The following is a 12,332-nucleotide window of genomic DNA, read 5'->3' as shown; positions in this document are numbered from 1 at the left end:
GAAAGCACACCCATGAACAAATGTAGGATAAGGAAAAAGTTAAACAAACAGCTGGACTTTATCCCTGACCCTTGCCCACTGTCCTGGTACCAGCTTCCACTCAGAAGCTCCATTCCAATCAAATGAGCTGCTGTTCTAAGCTTATTTTCAAACGTATTTTTATCTCTGTCTTTTCTGCTCTGTGCTCATTTTCCTTTTTCTCATTCTCACGTACTTCTCCTCTTTTCTTCATAGTTCAGCATATAAATTCAGTAGCAGGACCCCTTCTTCTACACAAAGACAGGTGACTCCCAGCACTGTCTCTTCCCAGCATCTACCCTAATTTTCTTAGTTTCAGTCACCATGCTCACCATGCAGCTCATCATTCTTCCCTTGCCTATACGTTCTTATACTCTGTCAGGTCACATGCTTTAATCCAAGCTTTCTCCTTCAAAATCAGCCTCTGCTAACAGAGGGATCAATCCAACATGCCACTGCAGACTCCAACTATTGCATACATTCCACTTCTGCAGACACAGATACGCATTTTGGGTATCCAGTAGACAGACAACCCTTGATGAATTCAGTTCACTTCTAGCAATTGTGTTTAGCAATGTATCACACAGAGCATATGACTTCCCCTCCCCCAAGTACAATATTTTTGATATTTGCGACAAAATGTTTTCTTGGAATGCATCCATTAAGTTTTAAAAATACTTACTCCAACACACAAAACTAAGACAGCTACTCAAAAAAACTACCATGTTAAGAGGTGCAAATATGCTTATAGAATTAAAAGAGTGACCTGTTTCATCTCAAATTTGCCTTAATATAACTACCTAAAAACCTAGGCAGTTAAAATATATTAATAAACCTGCAAAAAGTCCTACTGTATGCTCATTAGAGGTAGGTAACAGGTACTGATGCTTGCACAAGTTCACAAGGAAGAAGAAAAGAAAGGAAGAAAAAAATGGGTATACTCCATGTTTCAGATCCTAGCTTTGCACATGTTTCACCTATGGGTTTTATAGCACAGTTTTGCTAAAACATGCTAACAAGAACATCAAATTAACACAAGTCCTGCAAAAATGCTTCAGTTCTAAACATGGTATTACAAATCTCACTCTCATTTTTAGGTGTCCACATATTCTCTTTTCAGGTTGAAAAATGCACCTCTTATAGCCAGCTTTATCTCAACAAATTATTAGAAATCTAAATACCTTCACTTCCTTTCGTTTGCTGTCTTCATCTGCTTCATGTTCCACCACTCCTTGAGTCAGATTAGTGTAGTTTGCTAGTTTATTCAGAAGAGATGACACCATGGGGTTACTATCCATTTCTTCCTGTTGGGTTTTGAAGAATACTGCATTTATTAAATAAATTTTCTTTTTAAGTCATCATTTTATGACACTGCTTCAAACATACTCAACAGGTCAGCCCTGATTCAGCCAAATAAAAAAATTAGCATGACAGAATACCAGTCAGCTTTCAACCAACAAGAAGGTTCTATTATTTCTAGAAGTTTAACTCTACATGGCTATGTTGCACCATTTCTTTAATATTTTTACGCTACCTTACAATATGCAGCTCAAATATAAGGAAAACCTAGAGAAATTCCACTGTAATTTTAAAAATCGATTTTCACCACAGCAGAGTCTTTAGTGGATTGTACTGGTAGGGTTGAGTCATTTGAGTTTTTCCAGCACATGAGTTTTTCCAGCACCTTGCTTGTGTTTAGAAAGTGACTTCAAATGATTTCTCAAGCACTAAAGTACTTAAGTACCTCTCTGAGTCTAGTGCTGCAGGCTTACATATTTTCTTACACCAGGCATACTACTTCCAAAGTGTTAACTTGTTGAAAATACCCACACATCTATTACATATAATTGCACATATGTAATAGCACCTGACACAGAAGTCAGCCCATCTTTCTTTACTGCTACAAAACAAAAGCCTGCTAAAACATATCATACAATCCAGAAGAATACACAACATTAGAATTCCAAGAAAAAATGGATCCAGGAGAATTCAATTAAATACAAAATCTTGAACACTGGAAAGAAGACAAGAGATCAGGGTGACAAACACAGACAAGAAGTATGGGAGATTAGGTAATGATAATGGTCATAATAGTCAAACTTCTTTTTAACAGTTTATACAACTCTCACATTTGAAAACACGAGAAAAACAAGATTATAGGAAACTTACCCTGAAACATACATAGTATCAAAAAATTTCACCACAACACCAGCAGTGCTGCAGTCACTAAAGGCTTTCAATGCGATACTGTTAACAGCAATATCTATAACTTGAGATACGTAAAAATAATGGTTTTATATCAGTTGATTTAATGTGAGCCATGTTTCCAAATAACAGATTCGAGGAAAAAAAGCAGCTATGGCCAAATTATCATCACTGAGGAATACAGCAACTAATTTGAGCCACATAAAGTTTTGGAAATGGCTTTATGGAATAGAGCTTGAAGGAGAAAAATTCAATGACAGAACTTTAATACCATCATTCCTGTCAAAAAATACTAAGATATTGCATACATGACAAAAAGACAATTAATGATCAATATTAGTTTGATCCTTAGCAAAATTTTCTCTAAAACAGTGAAAAATAGTAAATATACATTATTTGGGTCATGCACAGGTGAGAAGAAAAACCATGTCCTCTGTGCAAAGATATTTGAAAGGAAGAAGAGAGAAATGTAAGAGAACAACAAGAAAAATTTGAGAAGAATGCAACAGTAAGGTAGCTAAACAATGTTGGAAGCACCTTGTTTTTGTTAATAGCAAGCATCAGAGCAAGACTAATTGATGCTGCTAAAGCAGAGCAACTAAGGTTTTTACTAGAAATACTACTTAATTGCAAAAGTGGCCCTTAAAAGTACTCAATTAATACACCTTTTTCAGTAATTTGATTGTAATAATTCAGTTGATTGAAAAGGTATGAAATGTCCATTAATAAAGTAGATATTTACATTAGAAATTCCTATGGTGTGCTCTACATTGTAGTTGGACAATACAACTAAGTCATGGCTTGTAAATTTGTTTTTTAGCTTTGCTGCTTAATAAAAATTCGCCCATTGAACAAATTATTTTGCTAATCCTCTTAAAACTGAATACTGCTTTCTTTAAAAAATAGATTTGACTTCCAGTAGCTTTGTCTAACGATGTCAAGATCCTAGCCCAAAAAATTTAAATGCACGAAGACTTATTTCTTATCTTCACATTAATGTACACCAATATTTACTGTTCTTGCCTATATACCATTCAAATCCACTGAAATGGAATGTTAGCAGGAACCAAACTATGAAAAAGTTATTAAAACTCATTTTCCCTGCCACTAAATTTTAAGACAGAAAGTAAACAGGTGATTGCTCATCTCCAGTAAAGGTAAAATATGGTTTTGGAGTATTTAACTTACCTCAAAGAGAGCCATATTCTTTCCTTCATACATGCTTCCTCTGCCCAATTCCGCACAGTTAATAAATGGACTACTTTCCCTGGCAATCCCATCCCCTAGTGGAAAAGTAACACAATTAAAAACAAGAGGGGGAAAAAAAAAGATACATTATACTATAAAAGGAATAGTCAGAAGACTCTGGTAAGAGCTGGTTCTAAATAAGACCATAGGTTGCTGCAAACCCAGTTTTCATCTCAGACATGTGGATGTTAAACATTTAAGGAGATTTAGTTTACCAGTCTAATCTTGGTATAGTGTTTCATCATTATTACTCTTTAACACACATACTGATTTCTCCCCTATCCTTTCTAGTTTCCCTAAAAACACTTGATAATTGCACTGCATATAAAGGTTTTGAGTATAGAATAAAATAACCCTCCAGCTAACCTTTTTATTACTTCACTGACTCCCTCAAAAAATATCCAGTAGTTGAGGTAGGAATTTATGAAATGCAAAAGGAATTACTTTGTAAAGGTTGTGGGGAACCTTCCATGACATGTTATACTTAATCTATTCCTTTTTGAAATAGAAATTGCATTAATCTGTAGCTCTACTGACCTGCTCTGGCACACCTCTCAAAAAATACAGCATTACATTCACTGCCTTTCAGCTGACAAACTACAAAAACTATGACACGCTGATACTGTCACAACCCTGGCATTTCCAAATAATCTCAAGTCCTTGCCTGCACCACTTTGCCTGTGTGCCCTTTTGCCCTTATATGCACAGATGACAGCAACAGCACCGACAGTCTCTCCACTACAGAATTAAGGAACAGTTAGAGAACAAGCCGTACTCTTTTCCTCTGTCTCCTCCCTCTGCTCCCTACATGAAATCCCAGAAGAAAGCTCTGGCAAATGTGTACACTAGTCTCAGCACAACATATTATCTTGGTTGTAAACCAGACAGAAATATATCTCAGTCCCTCAAACATAAGAGGGACTGTGGATTTCCCACCACTAATTTCCTACCACTCTCCACAGTATCACTATAGTTATTGGTATCATGACATAGAAACCACATACTATCATAAGAGACACAGAATATAACAACTGTCCTAAAAATTAGGGCTTTAAAATTAGTTCCTCAGTCCAGAGAAGAAATGGCGATGAATTCACACATCCAATATATTTCCTTCTATCCACATCCTCCAACTTTCATTTTTCTGTTTCTCTACATTATATATTTGGTCTCCTACTACTTCAAGTCCTACAGCCTGGTTAGATGCCCCTCTTCCAACCAAGGTTAATGCAAGGTCAGCAGAAGGAACACTGTCAACACAAAATAATCTCCCTCATGAACTAACACCTTGAGATGTTTCACAGTATATGGAACATGCTGGTTTCACACAAAATTATCTGAGAAATTGGCATTTATGGGCTCCACTTTAATAGGCTCCACTGTACTTAAGAGAAAGATTCAATTAGCTTTTTCACAGACAACAAAAGAGCAACTCTGTCCTGAAACAAATACATCCTGATTTCTCTTACCATTTTGCTAAAGCATATGAGCACTCGGATTTCTTGCTTAAGACATTGCATTTTCTTTCCAAGATTTTTGCAATGTTGTTTTTCTTTTAGCTCCATTCCTAAAATCATCCCATTATTTCTGCTGAAGTTTTTATAAGCCATTCATTAAAAGGTATGTTCCCAAGTTAAAATAAAAATAAGGTTGCTTGATTTCAGTCTTGCCAAGACCATACTTCTATTGACTTCCTCACCAACTGACATCTGGTACCTGTAATTATTAACTAAATATTGGTACTCCTTTCAGGGTACTTCCAATGCCTTCAGAAAGGATTACTCTTCAAAAAGTGAGCTGGGAAATTTCAATTATTGTTTTGCATTCATATAGACGATAATGTCACTGGAGTTACTCTTTCAGTGGGTATCATTAGACTAATCTAAACACCAAAAGGGTAGCAAAAAAAAAATGTTAATCAGTATTCACAATTCTGAAGCTGAAGACTAGAGTTTTGGCTAACCAGTTCTGGACATAAAAATCAGTATCTCAGTACTACCCAGTATTTTAAATTGTAGATTGGAGAATTGTGAAGCTGTCCTTTATATGTTTCTATTTCTAAACAGAGTTACTTGGCTTTACTCCAATACAAAAAAGAGAACAGCATCTCTAACAAAGGTCTTGTTAAATGCACCTGACAGGCTTCAAACAGGAAAATGCCGAACTTAGGATCTGAAGAACAGGAAACCTGTTTCAGTGCTTACAACCAATATTCTGCCCATTTTAAAGTTTTCTAATGATAGTCTTCAAAATAGTCTGGTAGTGACAGACTGCAATAAACTCCTGTTTCTCTAACACAGTTTTCTTTTTGTATTCGTGTATGTTTGGCACAGCAATTTGATAGGCAATGCTGATCATGTCAAATATGATTTTAGCTTCACTTGAAAGAGAATCAACACTGAAAAAGTGACCAAAAAAACAAATTGACAAGTACTCTGTCATCTGCAGTTTGTTGACTACTTCTACAATTAAAAAATCATTAGGACCATAGAATCATAAAAGCATTAAGATTGGAAAAGAGCCCTACGATAAGGTCCAAACTTTGAACACTACCATGCCATCTTAATATAGCACTAAGTGCAACATACAGTCATTTCTTGAACACTCCCAAGGATGGTGGCTCTACCACCTCCCTGGGCAGTCCATTCCAATGTTTAACCACCTTTTCAGTAAAAAAAATTCTTCATCATGTCCAACCTGAGCCTACCCTGGTGCAGTCTGAATCCATGTCCTCTAGCCACATTGCCAGTTGCCTGGGAGAAGAGGCCAACCCCTATACTCTACTACAACTCCTTCCAGGTTATAGAGAGTGATAAGGTATCTCCAGAGCTTCCTTTTCTTCAGGCTGAATGACCCCAGCTCCCTCAGCCACTTGTCATCAGACTTGTGCTCCAGACCCTTTCATTGCCCTTCTCTGGACACACTCGGCAATTCAATATCTTTCTTGAAGAAAGGGGCCCAAAACTGGACACAAAACTCAAGGTGTGGCCTTAACCGTGCCAAGTACGGGGCAACAATCACTTCCCTAGTCCTGCTGGCCATGCTATTTTCAATAGAGGCCAGGGTGCCATTGGCCTTCTTGTCCACTTGGGCACACCACTGGCGCATATTCAATCAGCTGTTGACCTGCACTCTGAGGTCCTATTCTGATGAGCCATTTTCAAGCCATTCTTCTCCCAGCCTTCAAAGTTGCATGGGGTTGTTCTGCATGACCTGGCACTTTGCCTTACTGAACCTCATACATGTACCACAGTGGCTAACCTCCAGTTGTCCGGAACCTCCCCAGTTTATCAGGACTAACAATAATGATAAAGAGCGGCTTGGCGATCTCTTCTGCCGGCTCCCCAAGTACACTCTAGCGGGTTCCACGCAGGCCCATACACTTGTGAATGTCTAAGTGGCTCAATGGATCACTGACTACTTTTTCTAGATTATAGGGGGTCAGTTCCGCTCCCCATCTCTCTCTACCAGCTCGAAGGGCTGGTCACCATGAGGATAACTGGTCTTTCTGTTGAAGACTGAGGCAAAAAAGGCACCTCAGATTTCCTCATCCTTTGTTACAATGTCACCCTTCACATCTATTAAGGATAGATTTTCCTTGGTCTTCTTTCTGTTAATATATTCATAAAAACACCTATGAACGCCTTTGAGTTTTCATCACTGCTGTCAACAAAATCACCTTTATTTCAAATTAAAAACCACCACCTTTTGAAGTATCCTTATTTAATATGTCTAGATATACAGTGAATCTTATTTACATGTAAGTCAAACTGACATGTATTATACCATTCAGCAGAAAGAACTAGTTTCAGAATCTCAATGCACAGACATCATCTGTGGTGAAATTAACCAAACAAACTATCTCAATCTTTAGCTTATTCTTTCTTCAAAAGAAGATTCAATAGAAAATAAATGATTCATTAGAAAACCAGAATTAAATTAAGACAGGATTAACACTTTTCACAAATCCTGTAAATCTTGCCCCTCATGCATCAAGTGGACAATAGAAAAAGCTATTTCAGTTACTTGTACTGAGGTTACATGGAACATCAAAGGAATAAGAACTTCATTTCACTAGTAAGTCTTAAGCCATCTATGGTTTATCTCAGCCCTATCCTCTTGAACTCTATGAGGAAGCTTTAAGATAGTCAAATCACAGAATCATGTAGGTTTGAAAAGCACCTTGAGCCCAACCACACAATTAACACTGCCAAGTTCACCACTAAAAAATGTCCCTAAGCACCACACCTACAGATATTTTAAATACCACCAGGGATGGTGGCTCAGCCACTTCCTTGGGCAGCCCATTCCACTGGTGTTCTGAGAATAAAAGCTAATAATTAATTTTCCAAGAAGAAGGCAAAGCTTCTTCTTTCTTTTTTCTCTCTTTTCTTTCTTTTGCTTTCCTTCTAACAAATCAAGGAGATGGGCTCTGCCAAGAAAGCCTGTAGTGTATCAGAGAGGTAGGCTCTGTCCAGAGAACCTGTAATTAGAATGAACTGTGAACAAACCTCCACAATTATAGGGACCACAAGTACCCCCCTTTTAGTTAAAAGGTAAGAAGTATCCCTTAACAAAACACAACAGTGTAGCTGTGTAAAGAGTGAAGAATACCATAACCTATTTATTTACTCTTTGAACAGTACACTTGTAAAGATTACTTCATCACTGTCATATATTTAGATGTTGTACATTACTGATAAGTTTTGTATACAGATCCAATTGTAATTGAAGTTATGTGATAAGTTAAAAACCCTCTACTAATATTCTGCTTTCATTAGTGTATTTAAAATTACTTCATTTGCAAACCTGCAAAGCCTTCCAGAGAAAGCAGTTTCCAAATACCTTGTCAAAAATTCGCACAGAAATGCTGGTAGCAATTTTAGATTTTATTTATATGTGACATCTTAAAGATATCAGAAAGAGCTGAGCTGTTCTTTCTGTGTAAGGGGTTTAACACACTACCTGATTGTACTGAATAATTTGAGCAATTCAAAACTAGTTTAGTAAGAATTTTTATATTGTATTTCTAAATGCTGTTCATTATATCAGAAATCCTCTTGAATTTTGCCTAACAAGAGAAGAAAGATAACTTCTTATTTAAGCAGCTGGGGGAAAGGGACTTTGGTTTAGTTTTAATATTGCCCTCTTCAGAGAAGATGCAATAAATCTATACTTAGCCTTGAAGGAATAGAGGTACAGGATATATTAATGTATATCATAGAAACACTAAGAGAATTTGAAAATTTGGCACCTCTTCATTTCAGAGCCTTCAGTCTAATCTACTGGAAAGTGCCCCAGTATTTTCATCATTCTGAGAACAGGTGACAGCCAGTGTATGCCTTGTTCTCTCTCTTTTCAGTAACTTTCTCTCTAGTTCTAGTTTGTATCCCACCCCAAAGTCATAGAGAGTAAAATACTACCTAGAACTGGCAAGGTGGTAACAAGCAATACAAATGTCCTACTACTCTCTTTCCAGAAGAACTCTAGGAGTGCTTTACACATATCTACCGGTGTGTATCTATGGGTACATGTGTACCAAGGTGTGTGCATGTTGTGTGCATTATTATACAAATATGTGTTAAATTACCACCTCTCAAGTATGACTAAGTTAGTGTACAGCCCTTTGTTTGTGAGTACACAGGCTCTACAAGTGTGAGCGTAGCCCTGTGTAAGATATGTGTGTTAATAACATTACACATATTAGTGTGCAGATTTAAACACTTGTGTTAATGTACACAAGTTCTACATACAAATAAGTCTCATATTTGTGAGCACATGTGCATTGGTAGAAACTGTACATAAATGTCTCTGTAGCACACATGTGCTAGCGTATGCAAGTAAAGTGTTGTCATGGTTTGACACTGGCACAACGCCAGTGCCCCCATGAAAATACCTCCTCCCTGGTGTCTGCTGTGAGATGTGACCAGGAATAAGCAAAGCAGGCTTCTACTTAGGAATAGAAGAAAAGTTTATTAACTAAACTACAAGTAAAAAGACACACACATACACACACATGGAAAATGAAAACCTCACAAAAACATTTCCTCCTCCCCCCACCACATTTCCAATACATCTATCTCCCAAATTCCAACTCTCAGTCCATCATCAGAACCTTCAGACAATCAATCAATCCTCGGTTCATCAAGAGGAGAGGAGTCCTTCTTGTGCCATGGTGACCTCTCCCTTTCTTGTCCAGTGCTCTCACCACTGAACATGGACCAGAGCTGCCTCTAGGGTCGTCTTTTAAGGGTGCTTTGTCTCCTTCCAAAAACGGCACAGTCTCTCCTTTTCAGGACATCTGTCTTCCCCCAGATTTGTTCGCCCCCTGGGGCTGAGGGGCATCAACACTGAACCCTCTCGGCTCTGAGCCACTGCCTCCACCTGGACGCAGTCTCTGTATCACAAGGAAGTATGGTTCTGTCCATGGCTGTACAAAAAGAGTCCAGCAAAAAAGCCACTCTATCATCTCTTTCCACCTAAGGTTCTTCTCTACTCTTCCAGCATCACTCTCACTGCTCAGACTTTCATCACTTGCCCATTTCCTTCTTCCACTTCATCTCTATCTCCCCTCTAGGGAAGGTCACTGCTCTGTAAAGTTTTCATTGTCCAAAAAGGCTTAAAAGCTCCTACAAGTGGCCGGACTCTTCTCCATGCTTCCCCCCCCACTTCTCCGCAAGCCGGGCCATGCCGCCAGCACATGATATCAAATTTCAAGTTTAAAGTCCAGGCACCGGCTTCTCTCTCTCGTCTCCTAGGGGGGCTATCCAGTACCTCCCGGCACTTCTCTCTCTCTCTCTGTCTCTCAGGGTTCCTCCACCCTTCCATCCTCAGGCCAGGCCTACCTCCCATCTCCGTCCAAGGCCCAGCCTACCTCAAGACCGCATGGCTTTCCCCTCCCCTGCCCAGCTGGCAGCTGTGCAGGGGAAGGTCTGGACTCTTCACTGACCAGAACTCAAAGAGGGCTTCTCCTGTGAGAGCTCTGCTTTTAACCCCTGTGTTCTCAGAGACATAGCCAATGCCTCAGTGGCCAAACCAGGTGCCAATATTAAAATCTGAACACCTAATTGGTGACCACAGCATATCCCAGAAATCCTATTTCCTGTCAAACCACGACAAGTGTGCACAGCTCTGTGAGAGTATGCAAGTGTGTGCTGCTAACAGGTACCTCTGTATTCCAAGGTTCTATACCAATAAACAAGTACCTGTGTGTGTATACTAGTTCTGCGCATAACCTTATGTGCAGACATGGGTTAAGCACGCCAAGAAACACAGCTCTGGATGCACAGCTCTGTGCATCTGGCTGTTGTCTCACGTGAAAAAAGATGTGTGTATTTGTGTGTGTCGATGTGTATGTATCACTACTGAGCTCTGCTGACCAGAGTAGCTCCTAACTCCCTGTGTACACTCTAGTAGAGATCAACTTATTTTATAACGAAAATAGAAACCAACCCATTCAAACTGCTGTTATGTTCTTACCTCGTGCCTTAATTTTGCTGTAAACTTATAAATGTGTGAACTCATTCTCATATATTGATATACTAAGAAACACTACTCCCCTGTTATTGTACTTTATGAAAGACAAGTGAAAGCCTCATGACTACTCTAGGTGCTTTATATAACTGTTAAAGTAACATTTTGAACAAAGACTTTGAATTGTGTTATTCATTAATATAACTGTCCTATAAAAATTACAAGTATATGTTAAGGGGAGGAACAGTAGAAAATATTAAAATAATTTGCTTAAAACTGAAGTATAGTAAGAACCAGAAGGCAAGACCAGGTTGGCCCCTGCACTTGCCACTGAGAAGATGATAATAACCCTGCTGCAGGCAGCAAGCCTGTAGACATGGAAGGTGGGGGTAAAAGCCATACTGGACCTCTGTTCACAAACTCCACCAATCATTTTGCTTAAAACTCTTTTCCACTGTCCTCACCCACATCAACAGATGCTATTAAAAATGAGTTAATTAAACCAAATAACTTCTAAAATAGAAAAGGAGGGTTTGTTATAGATAGATAATGAGATGATTGGCTCTTGCAATTAAAAGATTAATATTGTGTGAAAATTAAGGACAGTTATGTACATAACATGTACAGTTATGTTATTGTAGTTTAGATGTCCTCTGTTCTCCCCATAGTTCCATTTTCCCCCCACTCTGTATTGTTGCCATCAGACAGCCTGGGTTATCTAGGACAGGTAAAAGAGAAGGCGTGCACCCTCCAATCAAGTTACAAGAAACCAGTCTGCACCAATGAACGGCCAAGAAGAGCTGACTGACAGACTTTGGGAAGGGCCAGTGTTGGCTGATGCAACCCCCAGGGGTATAAAAGACGGAGCATCCATCTTGAAGATGGCCACATGGTAGGCAGCCATAAAGACAGTTCTCAGCGCTGCAACTTTTTCCTTATTTAATCCTTCTGTTGTATTTTTGTTAAGGTTTAATAAACATTTTAAAATTTTTGAAGTGAGCAGTTGTCTCTCACTCTAATGTACCTTTCCTAAAAGCCTATGTGGTACTTGCTGTGTTGATGGGACATGCAAAAAACCCTACTCTTGATTTCTACATATACTCAAGCACTGTGATGAGTGATTATATCTGAATGGAAGTCAGCTGCAATGACATTTTTTTTGTAAACCAGACATACAGCTACAAGAAGAGAAGGTAGGAGATATATCTCAAGATAATATTTAGTGCGTTGATGCACATCATTACAATGTGCACACCCATACACACTAGTCCCCCAAATGCCAATGCAGTGTAACCCACACAAATTGTCACAAACTATACCAGAGCTGTTCTGGCCTTAAATTTTCTGACATTGTCATCAGATGATTTTTTATTAACATTTCCACACAC

The 12,332-nt window shown here is 38.6% G+C and overlaps 1 protein-coding gene across 5 annotated transcripts in view; it reads right to left on the bottom strand.

Annotated features, from left to right (window-relative positions):
* Nucleotides 1-12,332, bottom strand: part of SLC12A7 (solute carrier family 12 member 7) — a 73,268-nt gene that overhangs the window by 53,373 nt on the left and 7,563 nt on the right. For all 5 annotated transcript variants that reach the window (XM_030967993.1, XM_030968021.1, XM_030968002.1 and 2 more), the window contains exons 2-3: nt 3,412-3,506; nt 1,200-1,322 (exon numbers count right to left, since the gene is read on the bottom strand). In XM_030967993.1, the coding sequence (XP_030823853.1) occupies nt 1,200-1,322; nt 3,412-3,506 (218 nt within the window). The remainder of the gene's footprint in view (nt 1-1,199; nt 1,323-3,411; nt 3,507-12,332) is intronic.

The sequence above is a fragment of the Camarhynchus parvulus genome, chromosome 2, assembly GCF_901933205.1.
Source record: "Camarhynchus parvulus chromosome 2, STF_HiC, whole genome shotgun sequence".
NCBI classification, from domain to species: domain Eukaryota; kingdom Metazoa; phylum Chordata; class Aves; order Passeriformes; family Thraupidae; genus Camarhynchus; species Camarhynchus parvulus.
The sequence above is the reverse complement of the archived record's forward strand: the minus strand, read 5'-3'. Positions and strand labels throughout refer to the sequence as shown.